This window comes from Chelonoidis abingdonii, chromosome 22 (assembly GCF_003597395.2).
Source record: "Chelonoidis abingdonii isolate Lonesome George chromosome 22, CheloAbing_2.0, whole genome shotgun sequence".
Lineage (NCBI taxonomy): Eukaryota > Metazoa > Chordata > Testudines > Testudinidae > Chelonoidis > Chelonoidis abingdonii.
The window spans coordinates 6,643,423-6,663,704 of record NC_133790.1 but is presented as its reverse complement, the minus strand read 5'-3'; the positions used below and the strand labels follow the sequence as shown (position 1 = coordinate 6,663,704).

Here is a 20,282-nt window from a genome sequence, read left to right as displayed (position 1 = left end):
TCTTAACATGGGGGGGGGGTAGGATGTGAAAAGTGAGTTGTTTGGAAAATAAAAATACTCCCACTAGAGTGTCTCTTTAGTAGCCCCTTGGATATGGGGTTGGCTACAGCACATTTCATTCACACTTACCTGAAGCCTTCAAATAGACATCTCTCTTGTAAAGATTCTTTATGGGTCATACCACCCTCCACAATCCTATGATTCTAACCTTCTAATGGAGGTGATTTGCAAATGTATTTGAATACTTCTGAAATGAACTATCCTTTTAAATCACAAACATGCATTACAGGGTCACACAGGCATCCATGAAAATAGTATGGATTATTTTAAACAATCAAACCGCAGCATCCTCTAAGCACCGAACAGTAAGTGTTTAGCCACTCTACCTTCTGATGAGTTGTGACTTCGTCCCTGCTCCTGCCCAGCTCCTCGGCAAGTTTAATATTCTCTTCTTGCAGGGCTGTGAGCTGCTGGGACTTCTGAGCAGCTGCCAGTCTCAGCGCTTCTCTGCAAGGACGGGAGTGCATGGTTACCATAGGAACAAGACAGGCAAGAAAAGACTGTGGGAGAGAATCTGCTTCACAGCTTGGGAAAATACATCTAGGTCACGTGTCTAATAGGATCTATAATAAAGGTGACAATCTACACCTTACATGCACATTGATAGCGTTAACCCTGAAAGAGAGAGCATTAGGAACACGACACACAATTACTTCCTTTTCCTTTAAATGCATCTGATACCACTGGAAGAAAAAGTCTATTCAGCGTCCTATTACGAGTTCTACATGGCTCCAAGAGTTAAAAAACCCTCAGATTTAAAAATATGCTAATTTGTGGTATTAAATTTTGTTTGAAGTATGATACAGTATTTGTTTGAAGTATGTTATTTATGTTTGAAGAGACAGTCAGGTAGTTCTAACATCCCACCCCCCGTAAGGCAGATAAACACACCCACAGAGTTTTTAACCAAATCTAACTCAAACAGAAATGTTTATGAAATTAAAATTATCAAGGAAACCACGTTTGTTCAGATTTAAATATTCTGTGGAATGGTTTGCAACCCAAACACTGAAGAACAGATGAAGTCAGGTGAGCCAAAACATAAAGATGACTAGTCTATTTTTGTTGTCCTTACAGTGAAATGCACAAAATAAACAAACACCAATAGCAAAAAACACAAATTAGGATTTTCAAGTTTCGTTAATCCATGTTGCTGTTGATAAAATTGGATTTTTTTTTTAGAATTATTTTTAACTGATGTATTTAAAACAAAACGAAACAAACGCCTGTTACATATTCTGTGTATACATCATTTAATAAGTTCCTCTAGAAGATGGCAGGATTTTTTAAAAAAAGTTGCATTTTATTTAATCTAGGCAGTTTTTTTACCATTGTATTTTGCTTTCCTAAAGGGAGGCTCAATGGTCATGTGCGCCAATATTTCACAGTCAAACACTGACTAGAATACTAAAATATGTTATGATGACCCATGGCTGATGTGCCCCAGAGGGACACATTTATGTAACAGGATTCACAAAACAGGAGCATTATCCTCTAACTCACTAAATTACAGTTTAAACAGAAGTATTTCATATTATATGATGAACATTTTATCAAGCAGCATTAAAAGTAATCGGGTTTGTGTGTATTAAACTTAACGCTAACATTTTCCAGCCCTTTTCCCTAGATCTTATGCCACAGCTACATTAGATATTAAAGATCAGGCTCTGGTGTAAACAATTTTTGGTGCAGTTTTTCATGCTCTATTAATAAAGGCCTAGTTAAACTGGATTTAATGTGCTGGCTCACATCACTGAATCAAATTATCTTGGTATGAATCTGTTTGATAATGCAGGAACACATCTAATTTTAACCTCACTTGTTTGCTGTGCTGCAGTCCATATCAGTGCTTTGACTTTTGATTTTGGCACTAGTGTGTCAGGAAGTCAGATTCCTGATGTTAAAGGCACACAAATAGTGGCGTGGACTTGTGTGAAACTGCAGAATTCCATTGTAATTCATTTGTATCTGAGAATTTTAATTGATGTCAAAAAGAGCATTTGACAGGGTGTTTATTAACCAGGTAAGTAAAATCCAATCAGTATCACTGCTTCTCTGGTGCCCAGTTTTATATGTTAAGCTCTTTTGCAAAAATGGTTACCACTTCCATTCAAAGACTTCCCTGCCTACAGACCCACAGCTGCCTATTGAAAGGGCTCTCCTGCATTATTCCCCTCCACAATTACAAGAGTTTACCATCACCTACTGGGCATCCCAAAGGCATTCTGGCAACACAGACTGCTGAGGAGTTCAAGGAAAGCTGCAGCTGCTAAATTCAGCTCCATCCTTTACCAATGTTAATTACTTTGTTTACATGTCAAAGTATTTATAATGTAATAAATCTTAAATCAGTATTACAATTACCTGTCAAATTAGATTAGTTACCCCCATCCATGAAGTCCAAAATCACAGGTAATTAGAGACCATGTTTGGCAATTGGTATGGTTAAGGTTTGCCTTAAACAGAATCATAAGAGGACTAAGTGAGAGGAAACCAATCTCCTTTATCTAGAAGTCCCCTTTACTGAAGCCTAGAGAGCAATTTCTACAAATAATTTTTTCTGACAAGTTGCAGAAGAATAATTTTTAATAAAAAATGGGATCTGCACACTTCCTGGGGTTCTAAGACTAGAGCAACTAGTCTGGAAATAATTACTTTGCCTTGGCATTTTCTACAAGCGCCAAAGCAGATGGGAATTACTGATGGAATGAAATCCTGTCACACCAGAAGGGGCCTCTCTCTGACAGCCATCTCGGTTTTTAAAAGGACAGAAAAATCAATATCGCGGTGCAGGCGCTGGAACACAGCATTAATGTTGTGTGTTCTGCAAGAAACCCTGTCTCTCCTTGCCTGGACTGCCTTGATCTCAGGGCACCGGTCAAGGGTGGGGCAAAAATCCCCTACACCGTCTTGAAAATCTCAAGCAATCATCTCAGCCCTGCAGTCCAAATTCCAGGTTCTGAATCTACCGAACAGGTCACCAAATTCTCTCCACACACAGAGGGTGGGATTGAAGACCTGAGGTTCAGTGTGCCAAGTCTCTAAAGCCTGGGACATTGAGGAGCCAGTAGCCATACTGTGTCTTTATTCAGGGAGGAACACAGTTTTACCAGCTACGAGCTAATAGTTTTATTCAGAGGCTAACATGCACTAATCAAATTGTGGCTAGAGGGCTTTAAACCAGAGACACTGTGTGTGTGTTTCATTTAGTACTGCCCAGGAATGGCACTCGGCTAAGGCACTGTGTTACTACATGTATAGTTACTCCCTACATTTTCTTTGGAGTCCTACTGGTTAGGTTTATTGACAAAATAAATGACTGTATTAACACTGTAGAGTCCAGGTAAATGTGAGCCCAAACAGCAGCACACTCTGCTTCACCCATTGCCAGCTACATTCCAATTTCAGAATCTAGGCTGAGGCTGTCTAGATTACGAGTGGACCATGATCGGCTTATCACATTGAGCTCCACCTACACTAGAGGCTAAGTGGTGTTTAATAACACATTAGCTGACACATTTTAAAACACCACATATTTTCCTATGCTAGACAAGGTCTGAGAGGAGCCAGCAGACAGACAGCTTGACTTATGCATACCAGGGTGAGTTTGCTCTGATACAAGTTAGAAAAAACATTCTTTGCCTGGCAGTATGTGCAAATTTGTTAAATAATCCATTGATAAAAAAAATAAAAAATCTAATATATAATATGTACAAAATCATTTGAACCACTAACACTTTAACTAAAAACATATTTTAAACATGTTGCAAGATTTGTTTGGATTGATAATTTTGAAATAAATTGGTGCCCCCATGTGGCAGAACTGTATGCCACTTCAAACTAATTCAATTAATGTACCATAATTTAAACATCTCCACAAATAATTCAATAACCTTCAGAGAGCCATGGCTGTGCTCTGATTCCATGTTTTACATATTTCAGAAGCTAAGTTAGTAGTGAATTATAACAAAGTACAGTACCTCTGTTTTATAAATGAGGATATTGTAGATGAGCTGGTAAGAAGACTCATTTATGAAACATAATTGCTACATACTCACATAGAATAACTATGGAAGAGTTTGAAGGCTCAACAAACATTTAAATACTTACACTTCTTTTCTAAATTCTTCCATTTTCTTGTTCTCCAGACTTAGAAGCTCTTTTGACTTGTTAAGTTCCTCTTCGTTTTTCAGGCTGTTTTGTTTAAGTTTGTCCAGCTTGGGGGCGGGAAGGAAATCTTGTTAAAAATTCATGGAATCATATAATTTTCAAACAAATTGTTTGTAAATAGTCAAGCATTTGTGAAAATGGAGGCCTAACGTTTTGAACGGTTGCACTTCTTTATTTTAAAGTCTCGGTAAGTGAAGAGTTAAATTAGTCTGTCTGCACTGAGAAATATTTGACTAACAAGTGTAACAAACCTAACCGTGTTCAATGCAATTCCAGCAGCATAGCAAGTTAAAGGTTAATTTAAGAGTAACTGATAATATAAGTAGAAGAACATTAGAAATCTATCCACCACATTTCACACAGAACACCTACCTGTCTAAGCACTGTACCTACAACTCAACATCTTTAGCAAAATGAATGTAGTATGATTTGTTATAATTGAGTGCTATATGTAAAGAGGTTTTTTCCCCCTGATCTTAGGTAAAACATACATAATTAACCATATGATTAAACTTTACTGTACCTTAATCAGCGAGAAACAGTAGGCTGGATGTTGTGTTTGCAATAATGGGAAATCCATTCTTTTGAGAGATCTTGTTGTTTTGGCACAAATTGTAGAAAGCCTTCTAATATTTACTGTGCGTGCATCTATCGTGTAAGCACTTATCAGATTGTAAATCTCATCTGTTCACAAGCACTCAGTAATACATTATATTATATAACAGATAATCTCCAGCTACTTCGATGGCATTACAGAACAGTGGATTTTTATTTTAAACAGCCCAGAAATTCCACTTCTGGCATTAATAACGTCATCTCTCTTAAGCAATCAATATTGCCTCAAAATCATTGAGAATTGTGTTTCAATAGAAGCCTATTGCATTAGGTTTTCCTGGCATTTCCCATTCAAAATGCTCATTATCTTAAAGACATCAGAAAATTCTAAAGAATCATCTGCACAGCCTGCAGCAGCCAGTGTGCTCAAGTATTCTTCCCCACATCTTTCTGTTTCAAACAGTCAGTTTATATTTGCATCTCTGCAGCCTGGAGGCAACTTGTAGGGAAAAAAAGAGATTAGGGTGCTAGTGAAGACAGCACTACCAAAAAAAATAAAAATAAAAAAGTGCAGTGTTACAAAAGGGAAAAACAAGGGTAGGAGAGGGTCCTTGACCCAGCATCATCATGGAAAGTACTGTGGTATTTCTTAGGTTGCAAGCTTTTTTGGGACAGGAATTGCAACTTCATGTGTGTTTGTACAGCACCTAGCGTAGTAGGGCCTTAGTCTTGAGAATGGCCTCTATGTGCTGCCATAATAGATAGTAAATGATAAATAATAATACATAGATCAGAGGAGGAGAAATTAAGATGCTGCCGTGAAACTTCAGGTCACACAGAGGATCCTTTAATAACCATGCACAGAAGCTCAAAAGTTTTTGTAGGCTAGATTAGGAGGGAAGAACTTCTGTGGGTTATTAATGTTACTATTAGTTAGCACTTCTGTAGTGCTTTTTATTGGAGTGTAAGGACTATCCACTTAAGATGAGGAAACTGAAGCACAGAGAAGTTATTGTAAACAACTTGCCCAAGGCCACACAGTGAGTCACTGATGAAGCCAAGCTTAGAACATAGATCTTCTGTATCTGTGCCCCGTCTACTGTACCATGCTGCATCTCTCATCACAGGAGATAAATGCTGCTCGAGCATAAAGGTAACTGAGTATTTGTAATTACAGCTGGACACACCACATTAGAGCTGTAGAAGCATGTAATCTACAAGACTGTATTAGTGTAATACATAGAGAAGCTGTGGGTACTATCTAGTAGCTCATGCCAAGATGGCCGTGATGAGATCTGTGGTGGGACAGTGACAAAGGTTATTCAGCCCATTCTTCTCCTTTTCCCCATGCAACCAATATTCCCTTCCCCTTCTCTTGTCCCCTGTGCTGTGATCCTATTGGTTTAGGCACTTAAAAAACCCACTTCCGGACTGCAGAGTAAAAACTAAACCTGTCCTTATGTTTTTTTCTTTTTAGGTCATTTGTTATATACAGAAAAATAGGATTTAAACAACTTCTCACTTGCAAAGACCAGATCAGACTAGCAGAAGGAAGTGAACACATGTCCAGTTCAACATATAACTAACGTTGTATGGGAAGCGTAGGTACCTCAGAGAGCACATATTCACTGATAAATTGTGGTGCTTTTGACTATTTGGATGTAGATTTCACATTACAATATAGGGACATTTTAAGGAATACCAGTAAGTCTCAAGAACTTTGTGATTAGTTTCATATATAAACATTTAAAAGTGGTTACTTCATTTTGCAGTTTCTGATTTGTCTGTCTGGAGTCCTCCAAGGAGGCCAGTGTATCGGTCTTTTCTTGATGAAGTGCATCCTTCTCTTTGGTCACCTGCTCCACTACCTGCAAAGCATCTTCTGCCATTTTAGCAGCCTAAATATAAGAAAGAATTATTACTGGATGGAACACTTCAATGCAGACCAGCCATTATTTATATTTTGTATACTTTATGCAGAACTCAGTTACCTGCCAGCTTTTTTCCATATTGAATCAAATATGTTAAATAGCTTCATTTTCATAACTAAAACTGGAAATGTATCTGCATTCTGAAGCTGCATAAAGTATAAAATAGATCTTAAAAAGTCGAATTCCATGCAGAAATGAATTACAATCCCATGCTTCTGTCCTCATTGATGTTGATTTTTTTTTTTTTTTATTAAATCCCTGAATGGCCCTAATTATATCCACTGTGATTACCCTTAAACGCCCCAAACGTCTTATAATCATAGTTGTTCAATATATATTCACTACCAACAGACTGATCTTTTAGTTAGATGTGGAATTATAAAGAGGAATTATGTTGCATTTGCTTTGAGAGGATCCTAAAAGTTAAACTAGGAAGACAAAAAAGATTCAGCTATCAAGTTAATGTTACTTTAACATTGTTAATGATGACTTGCCCTTGTGAAATTAAATCTTTGAAGATCATACACAAAGCTTTAGATGGAGTAAAATATTCTGAAGTAATTGGAATTAAACACCCCACAAAATTCATACTTTTAAGTGGTTTTGCAGTTTTTAAGTCAAGCAAAGTCTGGCTCAAAGTTCTATTTACTGCTCTGTTGGTGGTGAATATAAACACTACTGTGAATAAAAAGAACACACTCAGCTGCCAATTTATTACAACATGTTTTGAAAGTTCTAAGAAGAGTAAAATTTTGTTTTATATCACCATGTAAATTTAAGCTAATATTCTTTTAATTCCATTTTTTTTAAATAAAAGGGGATGGTGAGCACCAAGCCTAAAATCATATTCATTTGTACCCATTTACTGTTAGCCAGAAAGTACTTTTTCTACTAATGTTAAATTTCTCCTAAAGGATTTGGAATTTTTTTTCCTTTTTATTCACAGTTTCAAAATTGTTTTCTTACAGCATTCAGTGACAAAGTTCCTTATGATTAAGCATAAAATTGTTTTATATTATGGGTGTTAAAAGATCTTTCACACTCATCATTACAGACAACTTGAGACAAACAGGGTACTATACCAAGAGGGAAGAGAATTCCAGTCTGTCTACATTAAGATGAAGTGCTGGCCATGCAATTAAAGTGCTGCCATCAAAACCATTGAAGTTAGTGCTCAGTGTTAGTAACTGTACTTGACTGGTTTAACAACGTGTTTCAATACCTCAGATTTTTGCGTTACTGTATGTGACTGAAGAGCCTCAGTTTCTTTTAGTTTCATAGCAAGTTTGTCCTTCTCCACCAGTAGCATCTGATTTTTGTTCTGCAACACCAATAGGCTGGCTGAAAGGTCACCATTAGTTTGTGCTAAAAGCATTACTTCCTCATGCAGTTCGTAATAGTCCTCAGAAAACTTCTCCTTCTCTTTCAGTATTTCTTCCTTTATCATGATCAGATTCTTCTGTTCCGCAAGAAGGCTCTCATTTTCCTGGAGCAGCTTCATTCGCTCCAATTCAGTCACCTCATGGCTATGCCGAAGATCTTCTAGGATATTGGAGAGACAGGCATGCAAGTCCTGGAGCTCTGCCTTCGATTTAGTCAATGAAGCAAAATCACTCTTTAGTTTTTCAATATTGGAGGCAAGTTGATCAGTCTCTGTGCTGAGAACCTCCTTTTCTTTAATGATTTCCTCTAGTCTGGATTCAGATTTTTGTTTCTCCTGAATCAGCAGTTGTTTCTCAGACAGCAATTCTTTATTTTTAACTGTTAGCTGCTCCTTCTCCCTCTCTAAGAAACCGATGGTGTTCTGAAGTTCTGCATGTCCCAATAAGAATGAATCCTTTTCCAGCTTTCTAGCTTTCCTTTCTATTGTTAAATTCTCCTGCATAATTTTGACCTCTTCATTTAATTTTTGACATTCTTCTTGCAATTCATTCCTCTCTTTGGCTAGCATTTCCTTACTGGAAGAACATGTTTTGAAGGAAGCCATCAGAACTTGCTTGGCTTGCGAAACAGCAGAAAGTTCATTTCCTAGCAGTGTTTTGGCACTCTGAGCCTCTTTCATACACTTTGAAAGTTCACAGTTATAGGCTACTAGATCTTGATTTTCTTGGGTTTTCTTGTCCAGTTCTCTCTTGAGGCTTTCAATGGCACTCTGGAGCTTTGCCTTCTCTTGACCGAGTGCTTTCTTGGCTGAGATGTCCAGCTCATGTTTTCTTTTCAAGTCACACAGTGCATTTGCAGAAGACTGTTTTTCAGTGAGCAACTCTGCACATTTGGTTTCTAACATGTCCTTTTCTTTGAGAAGGGCATCATTCTGCTTTTTAAGTTTCACTGACTTCTGAGAAGCCAATTCCTTCTCTCTACTCAGTTGACTTATTTTCTCATTTAGAGCTTTCTCAGCAAGGGCAGCATCTTCTGAGGTCTTGGCAAGCTTTTCTGCAATTGCCTTATTTTCATTTAAAAGTTCCTCCTTCTCAGACAAAAGTCTCCGCTCAGATGAAGAGAGAGCTTCCTTCTCTTGTAGTAACTGGATACATTCGGAGTCTGTTGACTCCCTACTGGCTTTTATCTCTTCAAGCAGTTGAGAGAGACTAGCATAGGAGGCCTGCAACTCTACATTGTCTTTGGTAGCTTTTTTAAGTTCTTTAATCACAGCATCTAGCTCTGTTTGCAGTCCTTCAGTTTTCATATTTAGGGTCTTTTCCTCATTTAGAGCAGTTTCTAAGCTCACATGCAGCTCTTCCTGACTTTTAAGAAGTGCTTCCTTTTCAGATTGCAGGTCTTGACTTTTTTGCAACAGATCATCCCTTTCATTTTTTAAGGCCACATAAGTGCTTTCAAGAGCCAAAATTTTATCCAAGACTGAATTTCTCTCTGCAGCCAGAGCAGATATTTCTTGCAGGAGATCCTTTTGATCTCTGGCCAGGTCTTCATAAGAGCTTTTCAGCTTCTGGATGACATCATCCTTGTCTTTAAGAAGAGTAGCATTCTCCTCAGAAAGTTTTTTCTGATTATCCTCCAGTTCTTCTCTTTCCTTAATGTGCTTTCGAGATTCCAGAACCAAAGCATCTCTGCTGGTCTGAAGTTCTTCTAGCTGTTGGAGCAGAGCTGATTCTGAAGAGCGTAGAGCATCATTTTCTCTACTTATTTTTAGAAGATCTTTCTGTGTTGTCCCTATTTCAATAAATAGCTTTTGTTTCTCAGAAATTAATGCTGCCTTTTCTGTGCTATCCTGTTGACTTTTAGTTTCAGCTTCTTGCTTTTCCTTTAAGATCTTTTTATTTTCTGAATCAAGTTCTTCATTTATTGTCCAAAGCTTTTCCTGATCTTGTTGCAACAACATAAGCTTGGATTCCAACTCTAGTAGTTTTGATAATAGTGAACCTTTCTCTAACTTTAAAGCATTTCCCTCCTGTGCCAGAATCTCCTTCTCGGATATCAAACCCCTCATCTCGTCTGACATTAGTTCAATCTCTTTTTTGGCTGATGCTAACACAGAAGTTAAAGACTAAAGAAATAACGTTGGGGAGAAGGGAAACAAAAATGAAGTCAAACAGACAAATGAGAAGTATGGATTAAGGACAAATAGAGCTATTATAGTTTAAATTAAAGTGTATAAACTGACACACAAGCCTCTGTGTTACAGCCATTTTTATTACAAAACAATGACTAGCTAGTGAGACAACCTAGTGGAACTAATTAATGATAGTTATGTTAAAAGATGCACTAGTTTTGTGTTCGTCCATACTAGAGGAGTTCGGCTTTTTATTAAGACCGCTCCAGTACTGCCCCTCTGCCCCCAAAAGTGATTTAAACGGTACCATCTACATAGATTAAGCATGAAGTGATTTAAAAAAAAAGCCAACAAGATTCAGCCCTGGTCTATACTACAAGTTTAGGTCGAATTTAGCAGCGGGTAGATGGATTTATCCTGCACCTGTCCACATGACTAAGCCGCTATTTTTGACTTAAAGGGCTGTTAAAATCGATTTTGGTACTCCTCCCCCGATGAGGGGATTAGTGCTGAAACCGACCTTGCCGAGTCGAATTTCGGGTAGCGTGGTCACAATTTGACGGTATTGGCCTCCGGGAGCTATCCCAGAGTGCTCCATTGTGACCGCTCTGGACAACGCTCTCAACTCAGATGCACTGGCCAGGTAGACAGGAAAAGGCCCACGAACTTTTGAATCTCATTTCCTGTTTGGCCAGCATGGCGATCTGCAGGTGAGTGCAGATCTCATCAACAGAGGTGACCATGATGGAGTCCCAGAATCGCAAAAGAGCTCCAGCATGGACCGAATAGGAGGTACAGGATCTGATTGCTGTATGGGGAGACGAATCCATGCTATCAGAACTCCATTCCAAAAGACAAAATGCCCAAATATTTGAAAAAAATCTCAAAGGGCATGAAGGACAGAGGCTATAACAGGGACCCGCAGCAGTGCCGTGTGAAACTTAAGGAGCTGAGGAAAGCCTACCAAAAAACCAGAGAGGCAAATGGCCGCTCTTGGTCAGAGCCCCAGACATGCGACTTCTGTGATGAGCTGCATGCCATTCTAAGTGGTGCAGCCACCACTACCTTACCCCTGTGCTTTGACTCCGTCAGTGGAGTAGCATGCAAAAGGGATGCAGGTTTTGGGGATGAGGAAGATGAGGAGGTTGAAGATAGCTCACGGCAAGGAAGCGGAGAACTCGTTTTCCCCGACAGCCAGGAACTGTTTCTCACCCTGGACCTGGAGTCAGTACCTCCCGAACCCACCAGGCGGAGAAGGGACCTCTGGTGAGTGTACCTTTGTAAATATTATACATGGTTTAAAAGCAAGTGTGTTTAATGATTAATTTGCTCTGGCATTTGTGGCCAGTACAGCTACTGGAAAAGACTGTTAACGTGTCTGGGGATGGAGCGGAAATACTCCAGGGACATCTCCATAAAGCTCTCCTGGATGTACTCCCAAAACCTTTGCAAAAGGTTTCTGGGGAGGACAGTCTTATTCCGTCCTCCATGGTAGGACACTTTACCATGCCAGGCCAGTAGCACGTAGTCTGGAATCACTGCATAAAAAGCATGGCAGTGTATGGTCCCCGTGTTTGCTGGCATTCAAACAGCATCCGTTCTTTACCTCTCTGTGTTATCCTCTGGAGAGTGATATCATTCCTGGTCACCTGGCTGAAATAGGGTGATTTTATTAAGGGGACATTCGGAGGTGCTCGTTCCTGCTAGGCTGTTTGCTTGTGGCTGAACAGAAATGTTCCCCGCTATTAGCCACGTGGTGGGGGGAGAGGTGAAGTGATCATCCCAGAGAATTGTGTGTGTGTTGGGGGGGGTGGGGGGTGTTGTGTCAGTTGGGTTTGTGCTGCATGTTAACCCGAAAACCGCAGCCCCTCCTCCTTTAAACTGCCAACCCATTTTAAATGGCCAACCCAACAGCTACTTGGTATGGGAAATAAGGGCACTGCTGTTTGAAACCATTCCCACATGTTATGAAGGTTAAAGAAGCCAAAAGACTGTCTTACCATGGCTGCCTGCAAGCCAAATTCTGTTGCCTGGCCCTGCATGAAAGATCTCTCACACCAAACCGCCATATCCTCAATAAGAGGCAAAATGCAACCTTGTACCGAAAGCACATGTTTTATGTAATGTTAACAGAAAGGTTTACCGTGAGACTACCCATTGTTCTCTAAAATGTGTCTTTTTAAGTACCACTCTCCCCTTTTTTTCCTCCACCAGCTGCAAATGTTTCAATGCTCACACTATCTTCTCCTTCCCAGAGGCTAGCGAAGATTAGAAGGCAAAAAAAACCGCACTCGTGATGAAATGTTCTCTGAGTTCATGCAGTCCTCTCACACTGAAAGAGCCCAGCAGAATGCATGGAGGCACACAATGTCAGAGTCCAGGAAAGCACAATATGAATGCGAGGACAGGCAGTGGGCTGAAGATAGTAAGTGGCAGGCTGAAGATGATAGGTGGCGTCAGCTTAGTGACAGAAGGCAAGAGGCAATGCTGAGGCTACTGGAGGAACAAACTAATATGCTCAGATGTATGGTTGAGGTTCAGGAAAGGCAGCTTGAGCACAGACCGCCACTACAGCCCCTGTGTAACCAACCAGCCTCCTCCCCAGGTTCCATAGCCTCCTCACCCAGATGCCCAAGAATGTGGTGGTGGGGCCTCCGGGCACCCAAGCGCTCCATCCCAGAGGACTGCCCAAGCAACAGAAAGCTGGCATTCAATAAGTTTTGAAGTGCAGTGTGGCCTTGTCCTTCCCTCCTCCCCCACCGCTCCCGGGCTACCTTGGCAGTTATCCCCCTATTTGTGTGATGAATTAATAAAGAATGCATGAATGTGAAGCAACAATGACTTTATTGCCTCTGCAATCGGTGATCAAAAGGGGAGGGGATGGTGGTTAGCTTACAGGGAAGTAGAGTGAACCAAGGTGCAGGGGTTCAATCAAGGAGAAACAAAGAGAAGAGAACTTTCACACCATAGCCTGGCCAGTCATGAAACTGGTTTTCAAAGATTCTCTGATGCACACTGCACCCTCCTGTACTCTGCTAACCACCCTGGTGTCTGGCTGTGTATAATCAGTGGACAGGCGATTTGCCTCAACCTCCCATCCCACCATAAACATCTCCTCCTTACTCTCACAGATATTGTGGAGCGCACAGCAAGCGGTAATAACAGTGGGAATATTGGTTTCACTGAGGTCCATCCGAGTCAGTAAACTGCGCCAGCGTGCTTTTAAACATCCAAATGCACATTCTACTGCCATTCTGCACTTGCTCAGCCTATAGTTGAACAGCTCCTGACTACTGTCCAGGCTGCCTGTGTATGACGTCATGAGCCAGGGCATTAAGGGGTAGGCTGGGTCCAACGGTTATTTTCTGGTCTGGGAAGAAAGTCCCCTGCTGCAGCTTTTGAAACAGACCAGAGTTCCTGAAGATGCGAGCGTCATGTACCTTTCCCAGCCATCCCACATTCATGTTGGTGAAACATCCCTTGTGAACCACCAGTGCTTGCAGCACCACTGAAAAGTACCCCTTTCAGTTTATGTACTCGCTGGCTTGGTGCGCCACTGCCAAGATAGGGATATGGGTTCTGTCTATCGTCCCACCACAGTTAGGGAATCCCATTGCAGCAAAGCCATCCACTATGACCTGCACATTTCCCAGAGTCACTACCCTTGATATCGTAAGCTCTTTGACTGCGTTGGCTACTTGGATCACAGCAGCCTCCATAGTAGATTTGCCCACTCCAAACTGATGCCCGACTGACCAGTAGCTGTCTGGCGTTGCAAGCTTCCACAGGGCTATCGCCACTCACTTGTGAACTGTGAGGGCTGGTCTCATCTTGGTATTCTTGCACTTCAAGGCAGGGGAAAGCAAGTCAAAGTTCCATGAAAGTGCCCTTATGCATGCGAAAGTTTTGCAGCCACTGGGAATCATCCCAGACATGCAACACTATGCGGTCCCACCAGTCTGTGCTTGTTTCCTGGGCCCAGAATTGGCGTTCCACGGCATGAACCTGCCCCATTAACACCATGATGTCCACACTGCCGGGGCCTATACTTTGAGAGAAGTTGGTGTCCATGTCCTCATCACCATGCTGCTGTCGCCTCCTCGCCTGGTTTTGCTTTTCAGGTTCTGCTTATACTGCAGGATAATGCGTGTGGTGTTTACAGTGCTCATAATTGTGGCGGTGATCTGAGTGGGCTCCATGCTTGCTGTGCTATGGCGTCTATGCTGAAAAAAGGCGCGAAATGATTGTCTGCTGTTGATGTGACCAAGGGAGGGGCGACTGATGACATGGCTTACAGGGTTGGCTTACAGGGTTGTCAAACAGAATGGCCCCCATAAAGACTGAACTCACAACCCTGGGTTTAGCAGGCCAATGCTCAAACCACTGACCTATCCCTCCCCCCACTATTCACGGGGGGGAGGGAGGAGCAAATGAATACAAAACAAATCTGGTCTCTTTATTGTTTTGATCCACTCCATCTCTCTCATACATCTTAGGCTGAGACGGTGCAGTACAACTGCTGGCCATTGTCGTCCAGGCATCCCCGGCCGACCTCACCACGGCTGGCCAGGAGCACACATATCTGCTCAGGCGCCCCCAACCAACCTCACCAAAGTCTGCTAAAAGAGCACCCAGAAGACGACGACAATGGCTACCAGTCGTAATGTACCATCTGCTGCCAAAAGGCAATGAACTGCTGCTGTGTAGCAATGCAGTGCCATGTCTGGCAGCACCCAGGAGACATACAGTGATGGTGAGCTGAGCAGGCTCTATGCTTGCCATAGTATGGCATCTGCATGGGTAACCCAGGAAAAAGGGTGAGAAATGATTTGTTGCCATTGCTTTCATGGAGGGAAGTGGGGGGGAAGCTGATGACATTTACCCAGAACCACCAGGCACTGGAAGTTCAACACAGAATTCCAATGGGCAGCCGAGATTGCGGGAACTGTGGGATAGCTACCCACAGTGCAATGCTCCAGAAGTCGACGCTAGCCTCGGTACTGTGGACGCACTCTGCCGAGTTATTGGTCTTAAGTGGGGACACACACAATTGACTGTATAAAATCAATTTCTAAAAAATTGACTTCTATAAATTCGACCTAATTTCGTAGCGTAGACATACCCTCAGTCAATACCTGGATGAGTTGGATTATAGTTAATCTAGGGAGCTATACTAGATGCTGACTTCTAGTTACTTTATATAGCGTTTATACTACATGGGTAATGTACCCATGATGTATCATAAAAAGGTTAATTTGTTCAAATACTACATCACAAATATGCTGGATACTTTAACTTTTGTGTGTCAATTTATACACTGAATATTCTGCTAAAGCGTAACATAACACAAAGCTTAAGGCAAATAAACAATGAATGAGAGATGAAAGCAAGCAACAATATCCAGGAAACAGAGAAAAATCAGTGAAAGTTATTTAAATCAAGCTAAAGGCAGAATAATTATACACAACATGGAATTGATTTACAAAAGAAAATGTCAGTAACAAGGTGCCTGTAAAGAAAATATTTCTAAGTACACCTAATTATTTAAAATCCAGATGCTTAACATCCCTTTATTAAAGAGAAATAAAATTTAATTCCAACTGGTTCTGACTGGAACAGAAATCTATGAGGATATAAAGTTAATTGCTAAGTACTATACTTTATATTAAACTAAAATATGGATATAAAGATTATCTAATAGTCAATGGCATAGGTTTCCTTTCCTTAATAATACTTCATCTAGTCTGGATACATTTTCACTGAGTGAATACCAAAAAACAAAGTTAAAACAAATGGGTTAGATTAAATGGTAAAGGAGTGAGTCATTGTAAGGAGAGAGATAATAGAGCAATTACTTGCTTAAAAGACATACATACTTTGGCAAGTTCTGCTTGTTTTTTCAGCTCCTCAGCCTGTTTTTCCAAGTCGCTGTTTTTCTTTTTTGCACTTTTCAGCATCTCTTCTGTGTCCAGCAGATTCTGTTTAAGCTCTTTGATGGCTGCATTGTGCTCAGCGATCATCTCAGAACTGGTTTTTTCATGCGTCATCTGCAGATCCTTATACTGATTTTGACTTTTCTCAATTTGCTTTTCCTGTCAGATTTTAGAGCAATTTGAATACAATCAGAAATCTAGTTTTTTTAATACTCTTTCCAACACAACAACTAGTAAGCCTTTTCTATAGTTGTTCTTACCAGGTCTACTAATTTATCTTGCATTTTCTTCAGTTCAGCCTGATGATTCTTAAGTGTTTCCTGCTGGTTCTGTTCAGCGTTACGTGTTGTCTGTTCCACATTTTCCTGCAGCTGAGCTGCCTTTTCATTTGATTTTGTAAGCTGAATTTGTAGTTCTTCTAGCTTCCTAAAATAAATCAAAAAAAAAAATCAAAAAAAAAATCAGAAATTAGCAAAATGACTTTTTGCCAAAAATGTAACTAACGTACAGACATATAGCTCTCTCAGAGAGTTGCAGCATGCTTCTATTAAATCTTTAATACGGATCAAAAGTTTCAAAAAGTTTGTTCAAATCACTAAGAAGTGTGCAGAATGTTCTATCAAATTAAATGCATCAATAACAAGATTGAATGCACACAAAAGTACCATTGTCAGGGTAAATCTGACCCCAAATTCAGGGTTTTGCAAGAACAGAAATGTTTGCATTAAATTTATGTTTAAAACACACACACATTCCCTTGCACTGTTTGGGTAACATATATTGTACTCATGCATGAGAACCAGAAATTGTATAGTTTACTTTCTATGTCTAAGCTAAAAGAGATGCAAATGATAATCAAACCATGAAAAAGTCTATTCAGTTTCAAAAGTGCCAGATGTTACACAAATAAGAAGTTATGAAATAATTTTTAAACCAAGTGGCTCTTTGATATATGTACAGAGTATTTAAGACAGAATGAATTTGATGGCACAAGCTCTGTCGTCACATCAACGTGAAACAGATTTGTTTCAAGATGACCTTTTATAGCTACTTAAGAAGGACAATAAAATGTAGGAACAAATGGCAGGAAAACGCTCTGATAGCAACGGGATACCTTTCTTTTGACCGCAGCTCATCATTCATCTTTGTAAGCTGAGAAGAACTATCTCCCGAGGACTTCATTATTTCTGCTATATCATTCTCGAGTTTGGCTTTAGCTTCAGTCAACTGCTGTTCTTTTTCTTCCCTCTCTTTCAACTTTTTCTCCATAACTGAACATAAAGAAGTTAATATTCTAGTAAATTTAATCCACAGACCAGGCACAAGGTACCTAGACGCTAACAAGAGACTGTAAACATCAGAGTTACCCTAGTACCATAAAATTAGCATGTTGAACTTCCAAAACTAAAAGTCGTGTTTGGGTTTGGACTGTAAATTGTAGACTGTGGAGTAATGGAAAGATGTAAAACTCCCAATAGAGAAGTATAACATTGTACATGGAGAGACACAGGGAAAAACAATCAAGAATACAACTTTCAGTCAACGCTTCACTTAACTATAGGTATCAGGCTGGGCTCTACCGTTAGGAGAGAAATCCAGCAGGCACATTTGGGCATACTCACTCACTTAACTGAAGTTACATGCAGCTATCAAGGGAAGAATATTAGACCAATTGGTCTTTAGAGCAGTGTAAACATAAGGATCAATGAGAGCTACATCAAGTCACTGGGTTTAGTAGGTTCTCTTTTATATACATACGGTCAGTTTAGATTGCCGTAAAAAGAGATTAGGTGGAAGTGTATAGCACAAAATGGTACTACACATTATGTGACAGGGGATGGTAGGGGGACCAGATGGGATGAAGAAAATATCGGGACATATGGGAGGTGGGGAGGGGGAGTCCCGCCAGCACAGCACAAAAAAAAAAAAAGTGTGGAGTCCCAGAGGCAGACAGAGAGAAAAAAAAATAACGGAGTCCCGGAGTCCCGCCGGCGGGGGGGCAGAGAGGAAAGAAAGAAAGAAAAATGAAGTCCTGCCAGGAGAGAGAGAGAGAAGGAAAAAAAAAAAAAAACTCCCGGTGTCCCACTGGCAGAGGGAAGGAGAAAAATAAAAAAAAAACCCGGAGTTCCGCTGGCAGAGCGAAAAAACAAAACCCCGCTGGCAGAGAGAGAGAGAGAGAGAGAGGAGAAAAAAAAAGCGGAGTCCCACCGGCGGTGCAAACAAAACAGGAGTGCGAAATATCGGAACAAATTGCGTCCCAACCAAACATTGACTGGGATGTGGGACAAATGCCTAAAAATTGAGACAGACCTGATTTTATCAGGATATCTGATCACCCTAGGGTATAGTGATGTGCTAGCTCTAATGTCACAGATACTATGAAGAAGTTAACAACCAAACCAAAAAGGATTCTTCACATGTAAATAGGGTTCACACTTTCCCCATGAGCTGTCATATGCTTTTTACATGTCTGTTAAAGGCACATGCTATTTACATGTTGCATTTCATGAACATACCAAGGGTATCCCTACACTGCATGCTCCTTATGGCAGTGTGTAGTGTGCATATACTATATGCACCCCCTAACATGGCTATATGTAGCAGTGTAGCTGGTGAGCCACTCTTTAGGCAAGTAAACACATGCCTGAACCTGTAGGGTAGGTACCCTACAGAGCTCTCTGCATGACCAAGCTGAGCTTTTCCCGTCTCCACTGATATTTGACCAGTGTAATATTTGTAGCATTACCCAGGGTACAATCTGGAGTGATGGACACTGTGTCCCCTCAATTCTCTAAGCTGGGATGCCTGTTTTTCTGAACTTGGAATATGTCTCAGTAATGTTATACAGTAGAATCATAACTTTACATACAGTGTTGCCACACATTTTCCCAGGACAATAATGATCAGCACATTATGAGTTTTCAAATGATACCTCACAAGGCATATTTTGTATGAAAACCATTATAGTTTTGTAAAAAGGGTGAACATAGGGATATAGACTGTCACACCTCCCTCCTTACAAAGCTGCAGGAGGGTTATCCACTGGCTGACCTGGAGGCAGTAAGTCAGGGCCCTCTTTCTTGGACATGGCATCTGTCACCATATTTTATTTTCCTTTTATGTGAACAATTTCCATATAAAATTCTGGTAGTATGAGACTCCAGAGTAGAAGTTTGGAATTTGAGCCTTTAGTTCTATTCAATCAGATCAATGGTGACCCTTAACTTTTTAACAGAAAGGCATGGCTTCGGTTGCTTACCTGCTCACACCATCGGGTGAACATAGGGATACAGACTGTCACAGTATCCCACTGCCAAAGCCTTTCACTGATGCATGTAGCTATGTACTGCAGAGTGGGCACATCCTGGTTTTCCCCGGGGCATATAGCTACACATACCCTACTCTCTGCGGTACCCTGAATGTGTCATCCTTTTTCCCCAGCCTTCACCCTGGAGCATCTCCACTAACAATCAGCTTAGATCAGTTGCAATATTAACACATTTTTGTATGTGTGTTTGTGCCATTAAAGCAGATAAACGCCTAATGCAAAGTTTTAACCAGTTCTTTGGAATGGACTTAAGCAACAAAGCTTCAACCAGGAAGCAAGCTGAGCCAGGAAATACTTTTCCATTATTTCCTTGCCATGGTCACTTTGCAGCACCCCTATATACAGTTTTTTAGTTGTGCTTACACTAATGATGTGGTTTGCTTTAGCTTGGAACTAGGCACTGGGCTTGGCTCTAACAGGAATCTGACTTTCTAGCTTCCCAAAGCTAGTTTGCAGACACAATGTCTGCCACTATGTGGGTATTAGTCATCACCATGTGATAACAGCAGCAAGTGACATGAAAGCATAAAGCTGATGGCACATTCCAAACCCTTCAATTTTGTCATTTCCTTACCTGTTAAATTAGATTTTAACTGATCCAGTTCTGAAGACATGAGTGCAAACTGCTCTTCTTTTTGGTTTAGTTTTTTTATAGTTTCTATAGAAATAAAATCACATTTAAAAGATAATGTTAATTCCCCAGTTATTGCGGTTCATCTTGTTAAAGCAAATTTAATTTACAAAGAATGCATATTACTCTCAAATCAAACAAGGAAGAGACAAAAAATCCT

General features: G+C 40.5%; 1 protein-coding gene across 15 annotated transcripts in view; it reads right to left on the bottom strand.

The window, feature by feature from the left end:
* The window catches only part of CLIP1 (CAP-Gly domain containing linker protein 1), a 136,196-nt gene that overhangs the window by 28,473 nt on the left and 87,441 nt on the right, over positions 1-20,282 (bottom strand). For 10 of the 15 annotated variants that reach the window (XM_032800750.2, XM_075059877.1, XM_075059882.1 and 7 more), the window contains 8 exons: positions 20,066-20,149; positions 17,278-17,434; positions 16,424-16,589; positions 16,107-16,322; positions 7,939-10,224; positions 6,546-6,683; positions 4,171-4,277; positions 387-507 (listed from right to left, as the gene is read on the bottom strand). In XM_032800750.2, coding sequence (XP_032656641.1) covers positions 387-507; positions 4,171-4,277; positions 6,546-6,683; positions 7,939-10,224; positions 16,107-16,322; positions 16,424-16,589; positions 17,278-17,434; positions 20,066-20,149 — 3,275 coding nt within the window. The remainder of the gene's footprint in view (positions 1-386; positions 508-4,170; positions 4,278-6,545; positions 6,684-7,938; positions 10,225-16,106; positions 16,323-16,423; positions 16,590-17,277; positions 17,435-20,065; positions 20,150-20,282) is intronic. The other 5 variants (XM_075059883.1, XM_032800754.2, XM_075059885.1 and 2 more) reach the window with 1 other exon arrangement.